Below are 27,895 nucleotides of genomic sequence, written 5' to 3'. Positions count from 1 at the left end.
GCAATTACGATCCTAGTTACAGAAAGAATGTCAGTTCAGGTACTTAGGTCACAGAATAACACAGGAGACCTTTAACCAGAAGACTAGCTTAAATACTTCACATTTCATCCCAAGTGATGATGGATGATTCATAACATCCCAGCATGCCATAAGAGAACAGCTAAAGGGACAAGCTCTTTTAATTTTCATATAAAAATTCACCAGAGGCAGCCAAGGCCATGAATCAAAACCTACAAATGGAATTTTTTAAAAAACTAGAAATTTTATGTGAATTGTATTTGCAATTATATGTCAATAGGGGAAATCTAATCCCATGAATCACACAAACAGCAAAGAAGTTACTCCTCTTACACAGAGAATAACTGGTACGTAACTGGGTGACACTGTGTTGCTATGAATTGTCTGTAGGTAAGAAATGCCATCAAGGGTGAAAATAAAGAGCTACCCTTCACTCTGCTGACCACTACGATTTCACCTCCTCCCTACTGTTTTCCTTGCAAAGTCAAGTGAGTTTCAGAACCAGGGAACCCAAAGAAATGGAAAAGTCAATTCCTAAGCCATAGTTCCACAAGTAATTTACTTGAAAATTGAAGTAGAGGTGACTGCCTTATACTTACAATTCAATCTGATATGATTAAAAGGAGAGAAAATACATACATCTTAAGGCAGAGAATTTCCCCATTAAGTGGGATTCTGACTTAAGTTTTCCATACAACTGGCTCAAAATACAAATGCTTCCGAGTAGAACTCTTAACCAGAATATTCACTCTTCTAGAATGCATGAAAGAATAAGAAAGAATAAAAAGATTTATTTCTTTTTTTTCTTACCTAACTCTCTATTTTACACTTGAGAACCCAACAGGTCTCAGTTTAAGTTGTCAGCCCTGTTAGGTCAGTGTTCTTCCCAACATGCCACATAGTGTGAAGCCACCTATTCCTCATTTACGATGATGCAGAAAAAAAGTGAGCAGCGTGAGAAGGTGAGAAGCTGCACAACCGGCACCAGGACTGAGCAGTTTACCCATAAAAACTTGGTTCCAACTTCGGACCCTCTTAGAAAAGAGGCTAGGAATAGCCATAAAACCAGGAATGCGTTATGGCCCCTTGATTTGTGCATAGAACTGCCTTCCTCAGTTTTAATATAAATCATCTCCTCTGAAATCCTGAACATCTGTTCCCGGCATACACCAGACAATATTCATGGCTGTATAATCCCTTTACATTTATTCATGGAAAACTTAAATAAATGCCCCTTTACCATTATAAAACCCTGAGGCTGTCTAATATTCCAATCCAATATTCCAACCTATGGTCATAACCGAGGTCTTCATTTCTATCAAAAAAGCACTTCTTTTCTCCCTTTCCATAAAGCTGATTATCTTCTACATTTAATTCTCACCAGGTAACCAACCAACACCATACTATGAGCTAAGCTTTAGAACCTTACATACCTAGTGGGTCAGGAGACTTGCTGCACTTTAGGTTTATTTTTAGATAACTTGTGCTAACCCATTAACACTGAAGTAATTTCCCTTTATTTTTAAAGGGTTCAACAAAACATGGTTTTAAATTACCACTGAAATTAAATGTAATACCTCGAAACATAATACTTTTTTTAATCCAGTGAGTGCTGCACTGTTGAATTTGTAATTAAAATTACTTCAGCATGAAGATTGGAAGGATGTAGACAAAGACCCCAGTATGAGGAACATGTGCATGAGAGCTCTGCATCACTGACAGATGGGGCCAGAGACAATGCCTCACTTTGGCAGCTAAACTCAACACAAAGCAGTGTCATGGAGCACTGAACAAATATCCATTGTTGACAGTCTCAACAGATAATTTTATGAGATTCATCATTACAATGCCTACAGGTAAAATCTTAGCAGAAGCCAAAGATCCACGAAACTGCAAAAGAAAGGTATCCATCTGAGTTAGACAGAGGGAATTGCACGTTCCTGATTCTTTTCTGGGCTCATAGACTATGCAAGAAATAAACCTAATGTTATTCCTGACTCTACGTTTGTCCCTGTGATTCCTGCTGATGCCAAGAATCCCTTTCTCCTAACACTGGACTTGCTCTGTTCTCCCTCTCATATTACCCCCTTAGGCTTCCTCACTTACATTCCTACAAGAGGAACTATCAGACCACAATAACACTCTCCAACTCCAGAACAGTGTGACTCTTGGCCTTAATTACTTTCTCCTCTGGGGTCTCCTCCTTCAGAACAAAATTACTAGGCTTGTAAGACAAGGGATCCTCCATGTAAAGTCTTCACACACTGCCACATATGTTGTACTGAGGAGGCCAAGAAGCTCCCAGACGCTGCCTGAGGGCTCTCTCACCCGCATCATGAATTGAACTAGATTAAAGCAAAATTGTCCAAAATTGCATAAGGAGCCTCTTTAGAGCAAGAGCTGGTCCCTTTTCGCCTTTCTCACTTTAACCTCACCAACCTTCCCACTAAAATGAACCATGGGGACCGGTCGTAAAACGGGTCGTGCCCGTCACTGAAGAGATCTGAGCCCTCCTCCGTCCCTGCGTCAGAGCCGGTGTCATCCACGAACGCCTCCTCATCAAAGTCCTCCATCTCCTCTTGCTGCTCGTCAGCCAGCTCAGTGATGTCGGAATCGGCCGTGGAAAAAGTGGGGGAGGGTGTGCGGTCAGCAAGGCGCTCATTCACACAGCCGTGGAAAATGGGGGAGCTAGACACCAGGGGACACGCCGATGGACACAGCCAAGGAGAGAGGAACAGTCGGTTAAACAGGAAGCTACAGGTGCCAACAGGACAGAACCCACTGAGGAACCAAAACAAAATAAGCAAGTGGAAAAGCAAAAGGACAAAATAAGCATAAATCATCTGGTTCAGGTGAAAGGGAACAAGGACTGATCCTTAGAATAAGAAAAGCAAAGGAAATACATGAGTAGAATATGCCAGGTAAATAACATGCTGTAAAACATTTATGTTCTCCCGTTCACACAAAAGATTAGCAGCCAGGCCTCAAAGGAGCCACTCAATATCAAGTGAAATAATATAGTTTAAATCTTTATTCCAATCTCCATGTCATTGTGGAGCAGAAAACAAAATGGATGAATGATATATGGCAAAGTAGGTATATACCTTGCTTGGGTAAAATGTGTCTGGCCAATTCATCTCCTTAAATGAAAACACACTCTACGATCAGAGTAGAGTGAAAAAGACCAATGTCATTTCTACAAAATACTACGACTTCAGCTTTACCTTTGAACCCAGGTCCTTTAAAACTGTCAGAAAGTTTTCTCAATCAGAAAATAATTCAAATTCTGAAATCATTAAGGTGAAAACTTACATTTCTCTGCTTTTAAAATTCCAAATCTCTAAGAACTTGACTCAATATGGCCTCACATTCAATGCTGACTAAAGTATACATAAAAGAGGTGCAAGTGGGCTACTCAGGTGTGCAACTATTCACTCTTGGTAAAGACTAAACTGAGATGCACTGTTTTAAAAATTAAAGTGAGGATGTAGCAGGTCATGGAGAAATTGTAGTCTGATAAACTGCATGTCATACTGTGATTCTGAACCATGCCAGATACAGACACAGGTTTTCTTTTTCTTTTAAATCTATCTTGGTCAAGAGTAAGACATTTTGTGAATGAGTTGAGAGGCAGGGAAAACTGTCAGCTACTTTGTTTCAAAGTCTGAGACTTAAATCTGCCAGCTGGATAAAAGGGAAGGAAAATATACCAAATGGTACAGTGGCTATGTGTAAGCGAATAAGATTATAAATGGGGGCTTTTTTGTACTTTTTTCTTTAACTTTATGTAATACCTTTGAGGCTTTAAACAATTAAAACCATTACCTGAAAAGAATAAAATCATCACATACCTTCCCACAAGTTTGAACCAATGGAACCGATCATAAAATGGATCGCTGCCAGTCATGGTGGTCTCACTTTCATCTTGGGCGCTGGAGGCCATCTCCCCTGCTCTGTCATACATCTCTCTCATCAAGTCCAGCCTCTGCCTGGACAGTAAACGTAAAGTGCATTGGGTTAGTACCACAAGGCCACATCAAAGTTTCACACTGGAAGGATCTTCCATGCAAGGTTTTAAAAAGCTGCTCCCACCATTTAATGATATTAAAAAAGAATGAAGGCAAAAAGCACAGAAACTCTAACACTCAGTATCCAAGGTGTCAGAATATAGAGAGAAGCCATCAAGAAAGTCAAGAATGGCCACCTAATCTCTACTGAGTCCCAGGATAAATGTAGTTCAATGGCATATGGTATCTCAAACATACTGAAACAGCACAAAATACCTCATTATACTAAAGGCAAAGGAAGCTATGCTATAACTTTCCTGTTTATTCATCATCATCATGAGATCCAGGACAGAAAAGATGAATAATTACTAGATCCAAGACAGAAACAGATATTATAAAATTAAGAGTTATAAAATATAAGAGGGTCTATGGAGGGTTAATTAATTTTGATTCCACCCCTCTCCCTGCCAAATTTGCGTGCCATCTTTGCACAAGGTACCATGTAATCTTCCCTTTGTCATTTCAAATTTGGTACACACGCTGCCAAAGGAGCATTATGGAGGGTAAATGTAAATCACCTCTACAAATGACAAAGGTATTCACAGAGCACGATTTGTTCACTTAGAAGAAAACGAATGGACAGTGCTATTACCAACACCAGCAACAGCATTTAGATGCACAGAAAGGAAGCAGTGGCAACATCACAGAGAAAAGAGCCCGCGTGAGCAATTCATTATTATTTTCTAAATAAAAGCAACTGACTTTTCATGTAATGTTTTCATACTTAAGTTTCTCCAAAGACCAATAATGTGTTGCTCCATTTTTCAGATCCTGAACTTCTACAGCTACCACTGTACGAGGGAAAGGTCTGTCTTCCTGAGTTTTTTCAATCTCAGTGGGAAGCAGTTCAGGAGGCAGAGGGGAGTACAACGTGTCCGTGAGCAGAACAAACTGAAACTGCACCTAAAGGGACAGAAGAAACCAGGGACAAACAGGCTTTTTGTTTTTCCAAGTGAGGTTCAGAAACAAGGCAACATAATCAGGCCCAATGGGAAAGACGTCAAACAGCAGCATGTGGTCAACAGCTTCTGATTGAGAAACGTGGCTACTTGTATATTAATCATTTAACTATTTACAGTCTTTGTTTTCCTGGCCTGGCACAGTGTTTTTGCACAACCTAAAATCTCAATAAATATATCCTGGTTGACTGAACAAAGACTTCCATAGAGAACAGAAGGTGGACCCAGGAATGCATCCCCAAATGAGAGCAGGTGGACACGTGCTAAGGTTTTCTGTTAAATTCAGAGGATTATAACTGTTACTCTTAAAAGTGTTTACTACAGAAAAGTGCTTTGCATTCATCATGTCATTTATTTCTTGGCAACTCCCTATTTTTTTTTTTTTAACCAACCATTAATGAAATGCTAGGTATAGCTGTGAGAAAAAAAGACCTAGCCTCTGCCATCACTTAATCTATTTGAAGAGGAAAATAGTTAATATATAATCACAAAATGAGATGGAGTTACAAAAGAATAAGAGATCTTATTCCTATTTCACGAAACTAAAAATACAGCCCTAGAAAAACAGAATGATTTTTTCCCAAAGTCAGGCAGTGTGAGATCTTACCTACTTCTCAATACTGCCCCCTCATCCTATTCCCCGTAATCTTAGCAGTCAGGAGACTGTCAAACACAGGGACATGCAGAACAATGAATCTATACTGTGGTGTGATGTTTCTGGCATCACAATTACCATGTGTAGACACTACTTTGACACTGTATGTGTATTCATTCTCTTACCCCTCAGGAAATCACAAAAACCCTGGGTAGCAGGTCCAGTTGCTAAACTCCCTCTGTAGGTGAGGGACTAGAGGCCCAGGTTACTAGAGTCAAACAACTGGGAGAGTTGGGGTAGGAACCTGGCTGTCTGGTTGCAGAATGCATGTGCTTGTCCATTACACAAAACTGCCTCTCAGAGCCTAGTAGAAGAGAAGGCACAGAGGACTTAAAGGTACCATCTTAATGGTAGAGAACTAAAGGAAAACTGAGATTTTCAGAACCCAAGAGAAATATTTTTCTACTGATATGTTTTGGTTTTTTTTCTGTTTCTTTAACTCTCATCAGGAATATAGTCTCCTCATATATAAAACAGGCTAGAAAACATGTTATTTTAAAAATTTCATTTAACAAATACTTAAAGACATCACTTTGCCAACAAAGCTCTCTATAGTCAAAGCTATGGTTTTCCCAGCAGTCATGTTTGGATGTGAGAGTTGGACCATAAAGAAGGCTGAATGCTGAAGAATTGATACTTCCGAATTGTGGTACTGGTGAAGACTCTTTAGAGTCCCTTGGACTGCAAGAAGATCACCAGTCAATCCTAAACGAAATCAGTCCTGAATATTCATTGAAAGGACTGATGCTGAAGCAGAAGCTCCAATAGTTTGGCCACCTGATGTGAAGGGCAGACTTACTGGAAAAGACTCTGATGCTGGGAAAAACTGAAGGCAGGGGGAGGTGAGGGTGGCAGAGGATGAGATGGTTAGATAGTATCACCAACTCAATGGGCATCTGAACAAATTCTGGGAGATAGTGAAGGACAGGAAAGCTTGGTGTGCTGCAGTCTATGGGGTCGCAAAGACTCAGATATGACTTAGCAACTAAACAATAACCAGTACCTACTTCATTCCAGGCACATATGTTAAATGAAGGCATACACAAACCTGTTTCACAGCAAAAAGCTGCTGAGTTCACCCAAGGGAAAGGTGGTCTCAAAATGAGGACCATGAAGCCCATCAGGCTCAGCTCTGCCTCAGGATGGTCCCTGTTCCCACAACCTCCATACCTTCTTCTTTAGTTCCACACTGATGGCATTGGCCTCCTTTAGGTAAACGGCATTGCCCCAGAGTAAGTCCCTTAATGAGGTGAATTGGTGAGACTTCCACTTCCGGAAGGCCCACTGGGCCAGCTCAAATTCATGTTGTGTCCACGGAACTGAAAAAGCAAACCAGGTGTATTTAATGGTGGACTCATAACTATGTAGAAATTACATCCCTCCTATACCTCAGCTTTTTAAAAAAATCAAGTTACTTTCCAGTTTTTCTTTCTTTTTTTTTAGATACAGCTCAGTGTGGCTTATAATAAAGAAAAACCCTTAGTCTGTTGTACAACTTGAAACAGATCTATTTTCCTTTCTAGTAGAGGAAAAAAAAAGGTCAGTTTTCACATAGATATTTAAAAATAAAGAATCCAGTGTACAAATTAAGAGTTTCTTTAAAGTTATTATGAAGCCTTGAGATTACTGAAGAGTTTGGGTGAAAAAATATGATGAATGTTCACACCGCATTTTAATTTCAACTAAGAAATTCTAGAAAACTTAAGACAGGTAGGTATGACAAAACAATGTGATGAGCAATCTGCCAGAAAGAGATTTAATGCACACTTCTACATTCCAAAGTCCTCACGGGGTAATCCTGACATAAACCAGCAAATAAAACAGAGCATCCTGGTTTTGTTTTTTTTTTTGGCCACACCACTCAGCATGTGGGATCTTAGTTTCCTAAACAGGGATCAAACTCTCGCCCCCTACACTGGAAATGTGGAATCTTAACCATTGGACCACCAGGGGAATCTGTAAAACAGAGCATCTTAACAAAGATTAAGCTCTATATTTGCTTGTCACATCTATATAAATTTCATATGTATGGTAATATGAGACAGTTTATGTAAACTGACTAAGAGATTTCTATGGAGACTATGCTCAGAAACCTTGGGTTCTAAGAGACACTATTAGTCCCACCCCCACTTCATAGAGTACAGCCTGGACTCTTAGCCTCAAGCATCTTTTAAATCATCTTTAAACTGGCTCAGGAATTTGACAACACAGATTCAAAACATCTACAGAGGAAAGTTTCAGTCTCTAGATTTCACCTTCTTCCTCCTCCTCTTCCTCTTCAGTTGTTTCTGCAGCCAGGGATCGCGTCTCCACCTGCTTCTGCAAGGCCTGCAATTTACTCTCATAGTCCTGAACGAAAACAAAGAAGATAACATGTAGGAGAGAGAGGAAATAGGAGGGAAGGAAAAGAGAAATGAAAGGAAGACTGGGAGAGGGAGAGACAGCAAAAGACAAAGAAACGAGAAGACAGCGGCAGGAAGCAACAATAAAAAGACAGACATACAGAGAAATGCTTCTGAACAAAGCCATAAAGCACCCAAAATAGTCTGCACTGGGTAAATGCTTTAAAAGATCTTGTATTCTAGGGAATTTAACTGCAGTCTCTCTTTCTACTCCTTAGACTCAAGAGTTCTTTATTTGGGATTACAGTAGAAGAAAGGGGGAATTTTTCAAGGAAAAAAAAATGCATGTGTCCTTTAAAGGTTAAAATGTATTTAAAGAGTATCTTGACACATCCAAGAATTCCAAAGAAAAACAATACTGGAAAAGATTAAGTTCACTAAGGAAATGGCACGCCACTCCAGTACTCTTGCCTGGAAAATCCCATGGACGGAGGAGCCTGGTGGGCTGCAGTCCATGGGGTCGCTAGAGTCAGACACGACTGAGCAACTTCATTTTCACTTTTCATTTTCATGCACTGGAGAAGGAAATGGCAACCCACTCCAGTGTTCTTGCCTGGAGAATCCCAGGGACGGGGAAGCCTGGTGGGCTGCCGTCCATGGGGTCGCACAGAGTCGGACACGACTGAAGTGACTTAGCAGCAGCAGCAATATTGCTAAGAGTTCCACTTATCTGTTTGGATGGGAGAAAAAATTCAGATCATAGACTCTGCAACTCTCTATGGATGAAATATTACTATCTTTGCAGATGTAGGATAAGTTTAGTTTTCAGGGAACCTCAGTGTTAAAAGAACACAGTGTTATTAGGATTGAAATAATCTACATGCTGCATTTATTTATTCAATAAAGAAATTTTATATCAAAATATACTGTTATAATATAAAATGTACTATTATATTACAAATCATATTCATCCTTCCTTTCTCCCTTGTTTCCATGCACTCTCAATAAGTGTGATATCGCTACTATTAGTGAAAAATAAAATGGTTCTTGGGGGACTAAAAAAAACTTTTTAATGTATAAAACACAAATATACACACAGTATGTAAACTGATACCATGTATATCTGAGGTATTAAAATGGCATAGTGGAGAGAGAACAGGGAAAAAAGTGTCTAAAACAGTTCCTTGGTGTGTTCATGAAAAAAAAAACTTGTGTTTTTTGACAACAAAACAAGTTAAGGAAAAGACCTTCACACAGTAAAATACCAAATCACAGCATTAAGCACAGCCTTTAAAAAATAAACTATGAGGCTTCCTGCTTCTCCAGGAGTGGCATGATTACAGGCTGTAAAGAGATAGAAGGTTTAGGTATGACCATGTACTGTTTTCAAACAAAGCTCTCCAAGTCACAAATCAAATATTCCATGCATACAGAGGATCACTGAAAGCCCAGTTAGCGAACTCCATCACAAAAGGGGCTCCCGATGGCGATGCTAAGAAGGACGCAAATATTCTCCAGGCTCTAGTCATTTATCGTTTAGTCTCACAAAGGAAACTTTCTCTCTTTCATGGAGCTGGCAGTGACCAAGAGTCAGCAAGATAGCTTTTTAAAGACATCTAAACATGCTTTTTAGGATACCATGTACTGTGGGGAAAAGAGAAAAAGAAAAACATAAAGTACCAGGTATAAAGACATGGGTTTTGCTCCTGGAATCTGCTCTTACTAGTCTTATAATTCTGGGAAAGTTAATCCTTTTAACACCTCATTTTGGCCTTTTTTTAAAATAAAGATTTTATTATTCTACCTGCCTAACTTTAAGGCAGGACTGCAGGAAGGATGAAATGACAAACCATTTTAAAATGTATGTGAAAGTCCTCTTAAATGGCAACATACTATCAAAATGACAAGCAGTGTTTTTAGAAAGTTTCTTGTCTACATATATCCAGCCCCCCATCTTGGTTTCTAAATACCATTCTCCACTAACAGAAACCAGGGCTCCTTAGGAAAATGATTGATTTCAGATTTGGAGCAAGGAAAATACAAGGCAACCCCAGAATATCTTGTGCCAGGAAGCACAGAGTACTCAAAGACCAAGAGGACCATTTCAAAAGGATGAAGACTCCCACTGGTCAATAAATAATAACAACAGGAAAAGAATATATAGCATGTTGAGTATAAAAAGAATCCATGAGACCACAGTGATACTGAAAGATAGAGAGAAAAAAGGGAAAGCTCTTCCTTACCAAAAACAAAACAAAAGGCCAGTTAACAAATGAAGATGGAATGACAGAAAATCACTACTACATTGCAACCGCAGATGTAGTAACTGAATCATCCAAGGATCATTAATACAAGCTATCACAACTGACAGATGGAAAACAGAATATTCACACAATCGCAAGAGCCTACTAATGAGAAAGCACTAGAAAAAAACACATTAACTAAATTTATTAAACATTACTGAAAATAGGACAAATTGACATTTTACATCTACTGATGTGAAGCAGATGGAAGTACACAATATAACATTAATAGCGTTCTTAACAATGTTTAACCTAAATCAAATATCGAAGAAATAATCAAATTAGAAAGGGACCTTGACTCTTCAAAAATACCTATGTAATGAAAGATAAAAGAACCAAATGCAATAAATAAACCTTGATTGGACCTTGTATTAAAAAAACATACATACTTCTAACATTTATATTTTTTAGACAATTATGGAAATTTGAAAATTACCTGTATGTTACATGATTTTGAATCAGTATTAAATATTTGGATGGGATAATGGTATTAAGAGAATATCCTTGGTTTTAGGATATTTACGTGTATTTAGGGGTAAACTCGGAGAAGGCAATGGCACCCCACTCCAGTACTCTTGCCTGGAAAATCCCATGGACTGGAGCCTACCAGGCTCCTCCGTCCACGGGGTCGCTAGGAGTCGGGCACGACTGGGTGACTTCACTTTCACTTTTCACTTTCATGCACTGGAAAAGGAAATGGCAACCCACTCCAGTATTCTTGCCCGGAGAATTCCAGGGACAGAGGAGCCTGGTGGGCTGCCATCTATGGGGTAGCACAGAGTCGGACACGACTGAAGCGACTTAGCAGCAGCAGCAGGGGTAAACTAACATGGTATCTGTAACTTACTCCAAACAATTCAGAAATAGTATATACATATGGGTATACAAAGGTTCACTGTACTTTTTTTTTTTTTTTCAAAATAAAAGGTTGGGTTTTTTTTTTAAAAACCTATGTATGACATAGGATTCTCTCAGCAAAAAGAGAAAGACTGTTGATTTACCTAAAGAGCATCAGATGGAAAAAAATGTTAATATTTTAGCTTGAGAATTCTTTTGTTTTTCATTTTTGCCCCTATTTTTTAATTATAGCAATATACACATGACATAAAATTTGCCATTTTAACCATTTTAACACATGAAATACGCTAATAATGTTGTACAACCATCACCACTGTCCATGCTCCAGAATTCTTCATCTTGTAAAACTGAAACTTTTTGTCCATGAAATACTAACTCCCACCCCTGCAGTCCTCAACCACCATTCTACCTTTTGTCTCTATGATTTTGGCTACTCTAGGGTATCTCGTGTAAGTGGAATCATGTATGCTTGTGACTTTTTGTGACTGGTTTATTTTTGAGGATTTCCTCAAGAATAGGATTACACCATGAGTAAAATAGATAGCCAGTGGGAAGTTGCTGTATAGCACAGGGAGCTCAGCCTGGTGCTCTGTGATGACCTAGATGGGTGGGACGGGAGAGGCGGAGGGAGGTTCAAGAGGGAGGGGATATGTATATACATACAACCGAGTCTCAGTTGTACAGCAGAAACTAACACAACATGGGAAAGCAATTATACTTCAATTTTTAAAAAAGGGAAAAAAATGAGTTTACAAGCTGGTCAAACTACCAAATGAAGACAAAGTCCTTAGATTCTGACAGTTAAAAGAGTGACTTTTCCTAAAAGCTGTAGTTGTGCTTTAGTGGCAGTAAAGCTGACATAAAGAGATGTTCAATAATGCTATAGACCTAAAACTTTAACTACACTTTGACCAGGAAAAATTTCTATAAGCAGTTGGTAGTCCAAATGTCAATTTGAAGTGAAAGTGAAAGTCACTAAGTCATGTCTGACTCTTTGCAACCCCAAGAACTATTCAGTCCATAGAATTCTCCAGGCCAGAATACTGGAGCGGGTAGCCTTTCCCTTCTCCAGGGGATCTTTCCAACACAGGGATTGAACCCAGGGCTCCCGCATTGCAGGTGGATTCTTTACCAGCTGAGCTATCAAGGAAGCCCCCAAATGTCAATACCAATTCTTGAATTGGCCTCCTCTTCCCCAAACCAGGCTGCATATGAGCTTCCAACAAGGATATTTTGATTGTTACCAGAAAAATACTACTAAGCCCTGGATTTTTCTGCAATAAATGGATAAAGAGATTCAGATACTACTGTTCTGTCCATTTCATGGAGTAAATTAGAATCATTACAGAAAACATGCTAAAAAATAATATATTTACCAATAGTCTTTTCTGTTTATAAAAAGTTCCAACTAACTGAATATATGCTCCATATTTATAAAGGCACTGCACCGACTGTTTCCTCTTCTAGAATGTTCTCTCCCACCTGACTATCCTTATTTTAAAGCTTACTTTGTGCTAGGAATTATTCTAAATGTTTAACATGGATTGTTCCAAGCATCCCAATAATGCTATGAAAATGTTTCTGTTGTTATTCTCATGTTAAAAAAGGAGAAAAACCTTAAAGAAATTAAGTAACTCTCCAAAGATCAAAATTAGCAAGTGGTAGAAAAAGGACCTGAACCCAAGCAACTGGACTCAGAGCATGCTATTTTTTTCAAAGAAAAACCACTATCCGTCCATTCATTTGACAAAGGAATACCATCTTCACTCCTATTATGTGCCAGATGCTAAGGATAGTGAGTGGTCAATAAGACAAAAGTTCCACTGGTGACGGAGATACGATAAACAGTAAACAGACACAGTACATGCTATGATTTCAGGAGAGAGAAGTCCTAGGAAGAAAGGGAATTATCAGAGGCCAATAGAGAGCAGAGATGAGTGGAGGAAAGCTAAGATTAGGTGCTCAGGGAAGGTCTCTCTGCAGAGATAACATTTAATCAGAGATCTAAGCAAGCACTCTGAGATCCTTGGTGGAGGTTTCTTATTCCAGTCAAATTTAGCTAACAGCAAGCACAAAGGCCCTAATGTGGAGTTTGGTGTATTTAAGGAAAAGCAAGAAAACCGGTGCGGGTGGACTGGAGGAATGAGAAGAGCTGGAGAAGCAGCTGACAACTGTCAGATAGGTACTGGGTTATGGACAGGTTTATAGGCCATAGAAAGGACTGTGGATTTTATCCTAAGGGAGTCACTGGTAGCCTAGAGCCAGGAAATCTAGCATATGTAGTAAAAATACCAATGTCCATGGAGAATTGCCTGTGGACTTGGAACAAGGCCAGGAGCCGTGAAGCTGTCCCTGCAGTTTCAAGGGAGATGGCAGTGGCCTGGTCCAGGGTCTCAGCAGGTGAGCAAATGGAGCTGGCATATGTTTTAGAGGCAGGAGAAGTGTGCCCTGCAGATGAAGATGTGACCATGGGGTGTGAGAGAGAAAGGGAAACTGAGGATCACTCTTGGATTCTGGTCTGAGCTAGCTGCTCTGGTTTAGATAGTTCAGATGTGAGATGCCAGTTAACTCTCTGGATGTCAGATCACAGTTGTGTGTCCGTGACCAGAGATTGGGGGAAGGCCCAGGCTGGAGAGAGTACCTCTGAGAGTCAGCAGAGAGGGAGGCAGAGCAGGGGTCTGCAGACAGACTGCCTGCCTGAGACCGGACCTGGATTCCACTGAGCAGCTGTGCGAGGATGGGAAAGTATGTAAAATGGGATTAACAACACCTACACCTCACAGAGGAGGGGTGCTAGGAGGATTCAGTGAGTTAATACATGTAAAATGTATTACATGTATTTGGTCCAAGTACTGTTGACCCTTGAACAATACAGGATGGGGCACTGAAAACCTGCACATAATTTTACAGTCGGCTCTCGGTTTCCAAGGTTCCACACCTGCAGATTCAACCAAATGTGGATCTGTGGTACGTATTCACTGAAAAAAAATCCACATCTAAGTAGACCCATGCAGGTCAAACATGTGTCTTTCAAAGGTTCACTGTAAATGCTCAACAGAAGGTGCTGTCTTCATTATCACCTGTGTGAACACAGAAGCGGAGGCCACAGAAATGTGTGAGGTCACCTGGAGGAAAGAGCAGATATAGGAAAAAAAAATGGCCTATGTCTGCGGCCACAGAGACCATGAAGGAGCAGCAAGAGAAAAATAAGAAGCCAAGAGAACAAAAGGTTTCGAGAAGTAAAGAGCAGGCAAGCCATGTAAGATGCTAGACAGATTTAGTAAAATGAGGACTGAGAAAACACCTGGATTTTCCACCAAGGAGACTCCTGGTGACCCTGACCAGACTGGCTGCAGTGGTGATGTGGGAATGAGTCTGACTGGACTGAGGTCAAGAATGGGGACAGGAGACAAGAAAAAGAAGGTAGCCAGTGGGCAAAAGTACAGAAAACGCTCTCAGGAGTATTTCTAGAAAAAGGAACAAACACAGTGGCAGATCACAGGGAACACAAACTTTTTTTGAAACTGGTGTTTCCACGCTGACAGGAATAATGTAGAAGGAGAAAATCAGATGCTGTGAAAGAGAAGGGGTAGGTGTACAGTAAGTCCCTCAGAAAACGGAATGAAGGGAACGAGGGCTGGGCTAAGACAGGAGCACAGACAGTTCTTCCACCAAGAGGAGGGAAGGCCAGGTATGGGTATGAATGCATGGATGCAGACCTGGATGTGGGAAGAAAAGAAAAACTTCCTGATTCCTTCTCGTTCTCAAAATGGAAGTCAGCAGCTGAGAGCAAAAAAAGGCCATCTTTCATCTCCTGAGACGCCTGGTTGTAAACCTTCAGAGCATCCTGTGATTTTCCCTCAAGGCATTTGTCACAAAAGTACTATATGACCACTGATGTGACTGTCTAATGGCTATCTCCTCCATGACTCTGTGAACTTCATGAGGCCAGGAACCTCTCATTCACCACGGAATCACCAGCAACTGGCACTTGTCTGTCTTCTAGAGTAGATATACAGTTGTGTGCTGATCTAGTCAACAGTTCTCAGAAGCGTCCGGAGGTTGGCAAATCTGCAGGCTGAATCCAGACCACCGCTTGTCTTTATAAATACAGCAGCTTTAGCAAAACACACCCACATCCATCCCTTTGCTTATCATCTACAGCTGCTATTCTGCTACAACAGTGGAGCTGAGCAGTTTTGATAAAGACCATGAGGCTCATAGGAGGCTTCCCTGGTGGCTCAGACTGTAAAGAATCTGCCAGCAATGCAGGAGACCTGGGTTCGATCCCTGGGTCAGGAAGTTTCCCTGGAGAAGGGAATGGCTACCCACTCCAGTATGTTTGTTTGGAGAATCCCAGGGGCAGAGGAGCCTGGCGGGCTACAGTCCATGGGACCGCAAAGAGTTGGACACGACTGAGTGATTAACACTTACTTACATATGAGGCCCACAAAACCTAAAATATTTACTACCCGACCCTTTATAGAAAAGGTTTACCAGTCTCTGTTCTAGACTGTGGTTCTCAAAGACAGATGCTGATCCAGCAGCAGTAGAAAAAGCAGCATCACTTGAGATCTTATCAGAAACACAATTATCAGACCCCACTGCAGACCTCCTGAATCAGAAACTCTGGGGGTGGGCCCAGCATTCTGTGTTCTCACAAGGCCCTCGGAAGCTTCTCATGCACACGACAGTTTTGAGAACCACTCTTCTGGGTGACACACACAGATGGATGGTGAAGAAAGCACGACAGATAAGGTACTTATTCTAGGTGAATTTACATTCTCATGCAAGGACCAAATAGGCGCACAGAGCTAATATTAAACAGTGGGCTGCCCTGGGATCGGCTGCAGCAGGAAAAGGGGCACGTGAGCATTGATGTGGAAGCGGAGTTAGGCACAAGGAGAAAGGACTCTAGTCTTGAGCAAGTGCCAAAGCCCAGAGGTGGGAACAAGCTTGGCAAGCTCAAAGAACAAAGTGCTTGCACAGTGAGGGAATGTTAAGACATGAAGTCAGAGAGGCAGGCAAGAAGCCAAAACACGGACAGCCTTGGAGGCTACAAAGCACCATGGGAAGCCACTAGAGGCCACTGGCACTGACTTTTGTTTTCAAAGGATGATGCAGGTTGCCGTGTGGACAATGGTGTACAGAGGTCAGGAACAGGAGAGAAGAGACTCGTTAGGAGGCTACTGCGGTACTACTGGTGAGAGACGATGGCGTCACAATGAGGGCATCTCTGAGGAGATGGCATTGAAGGTAAAAATGAATGTCATAATTCTGGGTTTTCCAGTTAGGCTGCTTTTGACATTAGAGGCTTGGCTCTTTTTGCTAATACTGCATTCCTCTTTTCACGGTGGATTATAACTAGCAAGCAATAGCTAGAAGGGAAACATCCATGTTCCAGTTCTTGTCAACACCTTAATTTACTCACCACTGGCAGTACCATGCAGACACAGCCTCAGATCTATGCCTCTGGGGGTCCCGCAACACCTGTTCTTAGACCTGTGCAGCCCCTGTCTTTTCCTATCTCTCAGGCCTGCTTTGGTCTCATTTACTTTATTTTCCAACCATGGTTCAAGCAAGAGCCATTCACCACCTCATGGGATACATACATAGGCTTATCCCCACCACAAAATGATTCATTAATTCTATCTCCAAATAATCCATCAGTCACGCCCTCTCTCCCTGCCTGCTTGGAAAGTATCATTTCTCATTTAGTTCCTCCATCAAGTTCCCAACTGAAGCACTGGGCTCTGAATCTGCCTTCTTCCAACTCATCCTCCCACCCAAACTTCAGCCATTTCTAAAAGGTTAATATGACAATGCAATCTCCCTGTAGAATATATGTTAGCTTCTATCACACTCAAGACAAAAATCCCAAGCCATGGGATGGGATGCCATTAACCCAGCATGCCAGTCTGGCCCTTGCCCCCTCTCCCCAGGTCCACTCATCTCTTATCACCCTCCAACACACAGCTGTGTTCCAACCAACCCCAAGTCACCTGCAGGTCTCTGGACCTGACACGCTTCCTCCTTCCCTCTGCCATTCTTCACTTGGATACACTGACACGTGTGCTTTAGGATTCTGCTCTTGGTTCAGGGCTTCCTCTTTCAGAAACCTTTTCCCAATCTGCCCATGCTCACTCTGTGTATATCACTACACATATTATACTACACTGGAATCGTCTGTACTGTTCTAGAAGTGGTCAGATATTGGCCACTTTTCCACCAGTTTCACCGACAGTAGAGATACAAAGTACCTGAAGGGAAAGAGAAAAAGCCTGAAGCAAACCAATCCAAGTTTAATGTTTCCCCCAAGCTCCAGATTTCATATTAAAAACTCATGGCAGGGGAACAAAAAACCCACGTAGATATTGTATTCTACTCTCTTATGTATGATTATGTTCTTTATCAACATAAAAAATAATGCATGTCCAAATGTTCAGTAAGACTGATGGTCTGTTCCAGAAAAATCTTCCATTTTGTCCTGTTCACCTCTAACATATCACCAATACTCTGGGTGGAGAAAAGCAATGGTTAAAGGAAAAAAAGAAAAGTTAAACAGAGCTACTCAAAGCTTTTCAGAAATTTCATGTCTACCTATATATATGAAGGGAAGTTTACTATTTCATTTAAAGAAAACTTTAAATCAAAATTACATAGTAAAAACATAGAAAATACAGCTCAAGGTAAACTCAGAGAAGTCATACAGGGATATCTGATATCCTCATTCATCGTCAAAAGTAGAAAAGCTTTTATTTAAGTAAAAGGTAGCATAAAATAAGGGTTAAAGATCTCATTTAAGACAGAATTTTGATAACTCAAAAAGGGTAAGAAAAGCAAAAGCTCTAAACAAATGAAGTTCATGTAGAAATGTTGTTAAAAGATATGGTTTGTAATCATCTTCAGATGAAAAAGCAATAAATAAAAGTCAAGCCCAGGTTTAATCAGCATCATGCTGTTTCCCGCTCCCCTCCTCCCACATCAGAGACAAATCACACTCTTAAAAGGTAACTTCAGTTTTTATTGAATGAGGACTTTATTTTTTAACATTACAAACTAACTCTCCCTTTCTGAAAAGGTAGATCTTACACTCAAAGACCAATCTTCAAGCATTTTTTTAAAAAGAAACTGGGGGAGAAATCCATAGTTCATTAACAAGAAGATTCACAACTTCTTTTTACAGTAACGATGGGAGGAAACCAATACACTTCACACCCTACAGTGGTTCAAACTAAATATCTAGAGCAGATTTTTAAATCTCATAAAGATGACATAAAGTAGACAATTATGAAAACTGTTCATAATACAGAATCTGGCTCTGACAGCATAGAACAAGTACTTGCTTTGCATTGCACCTAAGAAAGCATCTTCATTAAGGTATTCCAGGACAGCAGCTTCCCCTGCTCCCAGTCTTTTGTGTATATCATTAAGGCAAGTCTACAAAGGACCAGGAAGGCACAGGGCATAGCAGCTGACCGGAGGAAACCTACGTAACTTCCTATAGTCTGACAGCCTTTAATGCAGACATTGGTGTGGCAAACTGTGTTTTGTCCTGTTTTTTTTTTTCCTCCCAGCATCAATCTGCACCTGAAGCACAAGAGGTCACTTCAAGTCACTTCAACGGAATAAACAATTCCCATTCAATGCATTTCCAGTGAAAAGAGAAGCACCAGAAAGAATTAGAAGTAAAAATAAAGGTTTAGACTTGTTAGATAAACAAACTAACTCTGCAAAGAATACCACAGTGTGTGGTTTGATTTGTGAAATTGTACCAATTGATTAGGACTCAACGTCTATTATGTCAGATCATTATGTAATTTCAACAGCGCAAACTTTTCTTAAAAAACTGCACCATGATAACAGCTAGGGATATTTCAGTAATATAATAATGACTTAGTGGTGACCATTTACCTTTGATCTTGTAGGATTTAAGCTTGGGGACAGATACTGTCAAATTCAAAAACAAAACAAAACAAGGCAATATAACCAATCACAAAAGCATGGTACTGGTTACTTCTTTAGTGAGAGTCAATAAAGTAATTTCATATTTTCTAAAATAAGTATCTGCTCTGAAATACATGAAGGGAGATAGGTAGCAATCAATCAAACCTTGGTTTCTTTCTTTCTGGTCATCTGAAATTAAGGGCTAGTTTAGATATCTAAACATTTCAGTAACCTGAGGGTGCCTCACAAATATAAATCTAATCCTTTGGAATATCAAGTGTGGGTATAGTGCCTACCACAACCCACATTTGTGAATGAAAACACTGTATTTCTTTTCATTCTACAGCCTCGTGATCAGCAGTAGAAACTCACTCCCATTGTTCAGTGCCAAAGGGAGATACCTGTCCATAAGAAGATTAAAAAGGCTACCATAAAAATGAAAATACATAGGTCTATCCTATGTTATCTCAAGTTGGAAAATTGAGAGCCCACTTCTGATACAGAGTTGAAAGCTGAGTTATTATTATTATTAGTTTTAGAAAATGAACTTTTTGCAAGAAAGAAATAGAAAACTATGCCTAAGAAGGACAAATGCGGAGTACACAAGATGCACTGAAGTGACTGATTTGAAGTAGCCTACAAAGTACATTCAAACCACCTGGTACAGGACACTGTCATCTCAACTAAGTCAGTTCATTACAAACATCACTCCTGTCTAATCTGCCATAAAACTTCAGCTGAAGACTAGGACTGCTCTAGCTATGAAAGCAAAAATAGCCCCCGAAGTTAATTGGAAGCAACTTTTTGTGCATTATGAAAGCATTTTCTTAGAAGCAAAGAAAAAAAAATACTATGATTAAAAACAATGTTCTAATAAAGCATAGTGCCCACACGCAAAGGAAAAACATCCTATATAACCACAATCTGTGAGGCTTCCTTGAACATTAACTGCTATCCTGGATGTCATTTTTCACACCATCTGGAAGACAAGCGTCTGACAGGTGACTTAGTGTGACTTGGGGATCTTCAACAACGTGGTGTCAGGCAATCTCACAGACATCTCTGGCTCTTCACACCGCCTCTTAAAAAAGTTTCTGACAAGTTCAAGAAATGAAGGATGTAGAAAACTATTCTTTTCTTCCCATCAAAATCCATCTTTTTTAGTGGATTCTCCAGTGAGGCAAACTGAGACCACAACACGGTAAAATGAGGTATTGATACAGTAACTGTTCATCAGGACGTCTCTTTCCTTGCTTGAGAATCTGTGAGCGTTACTGCTGCTGACCAAAGAATAGTTTATTATACATCATCTCCTTTATTCTCAATCAGACCAAAGTTAACTTATTTCAGTATTTCATCACCTACTGAAAACAAGCAGCACACAGCCAAAGGCTGCAGCCTTCTCCCCATGTATCACCTCTTCCCTCTCTCCACCAAATAACCTCCTTAATAAACTTATATGTACTACTCAAAGCATCATGTGTATTTTGTTGGTATTTCTGCTGGCGTGACATTGGTGAATAGTTCAGTGTCTTTCTGTATGTATTTGTGTGAGAAATGATGTTAAACTTCAAAATGCAAACCATAAACAGAAATCCAAGCAGGTGCCAACTTAAAGATTTCAGTATTATGACAGAATTTATACAAACACTGATGTATTCAAAAGGGAAAAAAACCTACTGAATCAGTTCTATGCAAAATACAGCTGAGTAAGAAGATGTGGAAGTTCCCCAGAAGATGTACAGTTGTGTACTATAAAATACGTACAAAGACATTTAGTTCTGGCTTATGAAACTTCCAATGATATTTAAAGAAAGAAACAGACATGGATAGGAAATCCAAAGCTGTGTCCACAGCTGCATGTTCTTATTTTTAAACTAATGTCTAACATTCATGGGGAAATAATAGACATTTAATTCAACATCTCAAATTCCTATTTAGAATGTTTGCATAAACCAAGAGGCAGGTTATTTCTGGATATCAGATAAATTTATAGGTTTTACAAAAACATAACAAACTTACACCAAACAAGACCAGTCTGGGTAAGTAAGTATATTATCTAGGCACCAAGAAAGGAGGACAGTCTCAGAAAAATAAGGGAGGTCTCAGTGTTTTGTCCAAAATTCCAGAAACTGCCCACTTACGGTATACAAACAACAGGGAGGTGTTGAAACATTTACCAGTGTCTTATCTTTTAACAATAAAATCAGTTCATATTTTAGGAACACAACATTACAATCACAATGTAAATACTAAGAACTCAAGGCCAAGGCTAGAACCAACTGAAATCATAAGCTACCATCGCCTGTTTCCTCCACCAAGAATTCAAGCTTGTCCAGTAATTTAGACTGTGGTTTCCCGACCAGTTTTGAGATTGGGTGCCGAGAACTGTCGCCTCATTCTCGGAGGTGTCACAAACTGGCTACAGTGGTTGGGTCTGTCAGTCTGCTTCTGACAAGAAGTGGCTGCACTGCCCTCCAGCTGAGCTCCAGTGTTATAACTACAGTAAGCTTGACGGTGCTGGTGCATGTGGCGTTTCGCCTGAAAAGTCTGCAGGTCAGCGGTGGAGTGGCCACTGTGGGAGGCGAGCACTTCTGGGGAAGCAGATGCCTGGCAGCGCGTACTTTTCGGTTGGCCGTTATTGAGAGAATTGCTTCTCCAGCGTAACTGAGGTGGCTGTTGTTGATTATTAATGTGCTGCTTGCTAACCTGAATGTGATCTTGACTTCGAGTGCCCTGAGGGCCCCATGGTAACTGGGGATCCTTAGAAGCTGCTCTAGTACCCTTTTCTTGGTTCTCCGGCTTATTTCCTTTCCTTCCATCTTCCTCTTTGGGAATCCTAAGCTCTATTACCTCATCTTCTGTGATGATGATGTGTGTCCCAGGACTCCATGAGTTTCTGTGTTTAGGGTTGCTCTTAAACGGAAACCGCGGCTTCCGGTTCTCCGGAGGGATGAATCGATGAGGTACATTCTGCCGACGAAGCTGCTTTGTTATTTCCTGCTGCTGCAGGTTCTTGAACCGAATTTGCTCTTGCCTCATCCAACGCAGACGTCCACGTCTAAAAGCTGGGTCTCCGTTCATCAGCTGGGAGACACGTTCTTCTTTACCAAGGTCTCCGCTGTCGCCTTTACTTACATCATTCTCAGGCTTACTACTGGCACCAGCACCACTGGGTTCCTTTGATTTTTGGTTTCCTTGGGTTTTCTGTTCTGGAGACCCAATCAGCGGCAAGACTTTCTCCATTTTGAGCATTTTATTTCTTAAGACTTTTATCTCCTCATCTTTCATGTTATTTTGCTTTTTGACTTCTTGCAAAATATCTTCCAGCTTGTCTATATGAACCTTGAGGTCATCCACATCAGTCCCACCTTTACTACTGGCCATTACGTCCTCAATCTTCTCATCCCCTACACCAACGGTGTCCCAGACATCCCTGGCCACTGCCCTCCAGGAGTCCCGCTCATTAGGATCTTTCTTCCCATACATGGCACAAAGTTCTTTCATCTTAACAATGGCCAAGGCTTCAATCTCCTGCCGACTATGCCGAAAATCATTGAGAGCAACCTCGTAGCATATCTCTTTCACAGCCTGAATCTTGAGATCTGAGATGGTGACCCACTTGGAGTCTTTACTTAGGCGTCTTCTCTGGGGGATCTGATACATTTTTATTGGTTCCCGTTTCTTCCCACTGCTGGGGAGGCCGCATTTTTTAACAATGGTTTGCAGCTTGCTGGGAGGCAGCTTTTCTCTCAGAGAAGTAATCAGTTTCCAGCTCTCTTCGCAGGATCTCTTGTCAGAATCATCCCCGCTATCAGAATCCGCGTCCTTTGGAAAAACAAAATCAAAAATGGCCCCAAAATAACCAAAATTAAAATGTAAAAAAGGAAACTCAAATTGAAGAAAAAGCAAGCAAAAAAAGCCCTAATAAATTAAAAAATGAAACTAAAAAAGTTAAAAAAAAAAACAAACCCAAAACAAACAAAAAACCCTAGATAATGTGCAAGTCTATTAAGACATATGCTTATGTAGATTATCATCAATATGAAGATTTGCTTTTTTTTTTTTCTAGTAACATTAATCCAAATTTCCACTTTGTGGCTTAAGTGATGGAATCTGCAATCAAATTTCTTAGGAGGGCTGAAACAGTGAGAAAGTCTCTCACTGTAAGGTCACATGAAGTTATTAACAAAATGGTGTGAAATAACATCTCCGCTATCTCAAGAGAATGAACTAAAACCTTCACCCCACACATGCTAACACCCATGCAGCCACTTCCCCACATTTGCCTTGGTTATTGCTGTTGCTTCTTCCAGAAACTCTTTCCCCCATGAGTGAGCACAGATGCCATACAAGATGTGACGAGCAGGCGGATTAACAAAGGTTAGTAATGCTGGAGAATGCCACGTTTTGTTTAGCTTTACTAAAAAGAGCAGCCCTAGAAAAAAGTTAGAAGATGAGAAAGTAGAAAAAGAAGCAGTCAAACAGGGATGTTAAAAATGCTAAGAATCCCTATTAGCAGACCATGAGAGATTCTTATCAACCAAATTGTTTTTCTGCTAGAAGGTAAGAGGGTTCTGAAACTAGTCTTTCCATGAGCACACATCAGATTTGCTACTTTCCTGTGTCATGACAAATTGATCTATTTCATTTGTTACAATTAAATTTTGTTATCCATACAATAAGGACACATAAAAAAGGATCTTTATAGTGAGTCTGTTATTTTGTTTTCCACACACTTAAACCAATAAATACCTCATCTCCAAAATTTTAGGAAACAAATCTCCAGAACATAAACTAAGCTAGGAAAACATACTTTCATTTAAACATTATTTAAAATTGCCAAAGTAATATTTTAATAAATACAACCTAGAGATCTGTTGTTTCATCTAGGAAAACCTATGGTGTTTCTAGTTTTTTGAGGAATATTACTTTAAGTTGACAACTCTATCAACATGTAAAACACAAAAGATCATATTCTGCTTATGTATTCTGATTGTGGACACTATTTAAAACATTATCTCCAACTCTCTGTCTTTCCAGCTATTTTTGCACCATTACCTCTTTTTCAAACAACTTTACTTAGGCTTAAAATAGCAGTCTGACTTTACAACTAAGCAATTTCAATGGCTATTTGGATAATAACTGATTATTCTTAACAAACACAAGCAAATCTTGCTAACATGGGTCTAAATGAAAGCTGGGTTGGATTTAGAACTCCCTATGACAGACAAGATTAAGGAAGGCTCTCTATTCAAGAGATAAAAGTTACTGGAAAAAGAACTACTCACTAAAAGGGTAGTTCAAGGTAGTCTAGTAAATGAAAATGTTCTTATTTAATAGTCTCTTTGACTTGGCTATGGTTACCATAATCATCTCTAGGAAAGGTTTAGGAAAAAAAAAAAAGAATTGAAACTGATAAATAGTATCTTGTTTTCTAGACCAAAGACTTCTTTTTCTGTATGTACAGTTACTTTCTAGGGAATGAAAAAATAACCCCTAACAATAATAGCAATAATTTGGCCCCTGAATTTGGAGACGTTACTACTGATTTGTATTATTGACATTTGCCTATAAATGGATACTAAACCATTTATAATACCTACTTATTTGAAAATTTATCAGCAAAAAACAGATAAAGCTAAATTTATACACTCTACACTATTTTTTCCTTTTCCTTTTTAGTTTAAAAATCTTAATAAAATCTAATCTTAAGTGATAAAGGATGACATTAATAAACATTAGAGAAAAAAAGTATGTCTGACATCTAAAAAGGTTTTCTTGTATATATGCAAAAACTGAGTTATATAGAACACAAATTTGCTCTGATTCTTTCTACATAATTAACTATCAGTTTTTTCCTCTGGGCTTCTTTTATTTTCCTTTAAAAGTTGCCTAATGATGAAATGAATACCTAATTAAGGAAATAACAATTCTAATTATTGCTTTAATATATTTAAGTGATAAAAGTTATGCCTTTAAACTCTAAAATAAAACATAATTAAATGAGTTTACATAAATTCAAAAGAACTAAGTTAAATCAAGTGGCCATAATTTTCTTTCTTTTTATAATACTGGTCATATTGCCTCTGTAGAATATGTTCTCTTTAAAGCTCAAACGTATCACCCCTATCACTTACTACTGGCCACAATACTGAAAACTCTTGCAAAACTTACATGCCAAGATTCAAATCCTATCTTATGTCAAAAAAAAAAAGATTTTAAGATATTTACATTCATTTATTACAGGGCTGGAAAAACTACTCAGATCTGTCCAACTCACATGTCACTAAATGATCCTGCTGTTTTGATTAAATATCAAATGGAAGGTAGGCCTCCTGAAGAGACTCTGCCTGAAGACTATGAAAATAGAGAGATGATTCCCAAAACATGTGTCAAAAAGCAAGCAGAGAAAGGACCAGGCATACAATCAAGCACTAACTAAGAAAGAATGTTCAGCAACGTAACAATGGGACACAGTGGGGGGAATTATTGTAATAAAAAACTCATGAGCCTGAATTCCATTTTTTGTAATGCTGTTATTATGCAAAAATAATCACATACAATAAATAATAAACATTTACTGAATATAAAGTCCTTTGTATCGTCTCGGTGTTTATCCATAGGGTGCATTCAAAACATATCTGTTGGTTGACTAATATAGGGTCATAAAAATACATTTTTAATTCAGTACTGTTAATGGCTAAATATTCCTCAGGCTGAAGTATTAGAAATCAACTCCTTTTGAGGATAAGAAATTTAAGTGGAACAGACAGTTGGACTTATAAGACGAAAGAACCTCCTTGCTTTAAGGAGCTGCTCTTAAAATCCTAGACTGCTTTCAGATACAGAGCAATCGACAATCAGAACCTGATTACTTGCAAACTAAGTATGTCCTCCGGAAACTAAATGTGCCCTGGAGCCATCTGGTTTGATATGAAATTCACTCAGTCATGTCTGATTCTTTTCAACCCCATGGACTGTAGACCACCAGGCTCCTCTGACAATGGAATTCTCCAGGCAAGAATACTGGAGTGGGTAGCCATTCCCTTCCCAGGGATTGAACTCAGGTCTTCTGCGTTGCAGATTCTTTACTATCTGAATTTACTTTCTGTTTATTAACAGTCACTGTCTTTATTTCAGAGCACAGGATGATCACCAGCCATCACTATTCGTTTACACCTGGTTAGTGACTCAAATGGCCCTAGCAGCATTGGCATCACCTGGGAGCTTCTTAGAAATGCAGAATCTCAGGTCCTACCCAAACCTACAGGATCAGCATCAGCATTTGACAAGACTCCTAAGATGTTGAGAAGCACTACTCTATTGGACAGAACACCAAAGAAAGCCAGAAGACTCACGTTTAAGCCTCAGACCCATCAGTTAAGAATGGGCAAGGTAGCATTTTTTTAGACTTTGCTTCCTCAACTATAAACCCGAGGAAATGTCTGTCACTTTATTTACATATATGGCAACTAAAGAGGGTTATTTTGGAAATCAGAAAAATGATGGATGTTAAAACTCTCTGTAAATTATAAAGCTGTATACAAATACAAGACATTACTGTTAAAGGCTCCTTCATGTGTCACAAAGTTTTCAAGCCCTTAATCACACTGTAGTTGAATCTTTGTGTTTTCATTACAAACTAATGCCAACGAAGCCTCCTAAAGAGACTCTAATACACTGCTATTATCTTGCCCCAAACACTTGATTTATTCTTGCAATCCATTCTTTTTTGGGCTTTACTATAATTTCCAAGATAACAAACTGAGTTAACATACTGCCAAGAGTGAGAATCAAGCTGCTCTGGAAAAGACTGCTTTTGCACAAGGCCTTGGCTTTTCTGATTCATTTAGCAACAGCCTCTCTTTTTCAAAGCACAGTACAGCTGTAAGGCTATGGTTTACATGCTGTATTTACACTTGGTATTCTATATGCTGTATTTTATGCTAAGGGAAGAAACCAGTATCCCAGCTTTCTCACTAATGCCTCCTTAACCAGTTCCCCCTTTCTCCCTAATACCTCTAAGAAGTCCATCAATCTTAAAAAATTAAAAATTCCTAAACTGCATCCACAGTATCCAAAGGTTGCTATGCCTTTTTCTCAATAACATATACCAAATGAATGCCTAGAAGGTTCCTATAACCAAGGCTTTGTAATCCAAAACTGGATGGCTTGAAACATGAAAATCTAACTAATGGATAAATTTATTTATTCATGCAATTCAATTTCTAAAAAAACTAGAAAATCAATTAACATCATAAAATGCTATCGCCATTAGCATCACAAGCTGCAACCTGAAACTGATTTCTCAGCTACTCACACAAATGCTTTCTCAACCCAGAGAAACCAGACTTCCCTCTCCTCTTGGAGTTGGTTGGGCAGCCCCTACTTCCACTGTCACCACACATGCCACGGAGACCCTTACTGAGAATTCAGACTCCATGCAGGGAACAGAAAAGGATTAACGCATGCAACTGTGCAGCAACACTTTTAGACATAGTTTAACTTACAAAAAAAAAAGTCCACCCAGCATAAGAACAATCCCCAAGTCAGCCCAAGAGCAAAGAATTAGTACTATCAGGTGATCAGAAACAAAACCAAGGCAAACACCCATCAAATTCAATATTCAGAGTAATTATTATTGACAGAGTCACCCCTGGTGCATATTTAAAAACCACTATCAAGAGGCCAAGGCTACAAGAAAGCTCTCAGTATTTCCTCAAAAAGCACTTGGTTTTGATAG

The 27,895-nt window shown here is 39.6% G+C and overlaps 1 protein-coding gene and 1 long non-coding RNA gene across 24 annotated transcripts in view; one reads left to right on the top strand and one right to left on the bottom strand.

Moving 5' to 3' along the window:
- The window catches only part of KIF1B (kinesin family member 1B), a 151,256-nt gene that overhangs the window by 44,422 nt on the left and 78,939 nt on the right, over positions 1-27,895 (bottom strand). For 9 of the 22 annotated variants that reach the window (XM_086344429.1, XM_086344432.1, XM_086344434.1 and 6 more), the window contains 4 exons: positions 7,955-8,048; positions 6,870-7,018; positions 4,810-4,988; positions 3,870-4,007 (listed from right to left, as the gene is read on the bottom strand). In XM_086344429.1, the coding sequence (XP_086200555.1) occupies positions 3,870-4,007; positions 4,810-4,988; positions 6,870-7,018; positions 7,955-8,048 (560 nt within the window). Of the gene's footprint in view, positions 1-2,457; positions 2,707-3,869; positions 4,008-4,809; positions 4,989-6,869; positions 7,019-7,954; positions 8,049-18,205; positions 22,978-27,895 lie in introns of those variants that run through there. The other 13 variants (XM_086344423.1, XM_086344425.1, XM_086344427.1 and 10 more) reach the window with 2 other exon arrangements.
- Positions 23,406-26,762, top strand: LOC147356625 (uncharacterized). Of its 2 annotated transcripts, none has more exons than XR_015143390.1 (2): positions 23,406-23,532; positions 25,399-25,670. It is a non-coding gene; the product is annotated as an uncharacterized LOC147356625 (long non-coding RNA). The 2 variants fall into 2 exon arrangements; XR_015143391.1 differs by lacking the exon at positions 25,399-25,670 and adding an exon at positions 26,293-26,762 and having other exon boundaries at positions 23,411-23,532.

This window comes from Bos grunniens, chromosome 16, assembly GCF_055505025.1.
Source record: "Bos grunniens cultivar Pamir isolate PY7600 chromosome 16, Bosgru_T2T1.0, whole genome shotgun sequence".
NCBI lineage: Eukaryota > Metazoa > Chordata > Mammalia > Artiodactyla > Bovidae > Bos > Bos grunniens.
The sequence above is the reverse complement of the archived record's forward strand: the minus strand, read 5'-3'. Positions and strand labels throughout refer to the sequence as shown.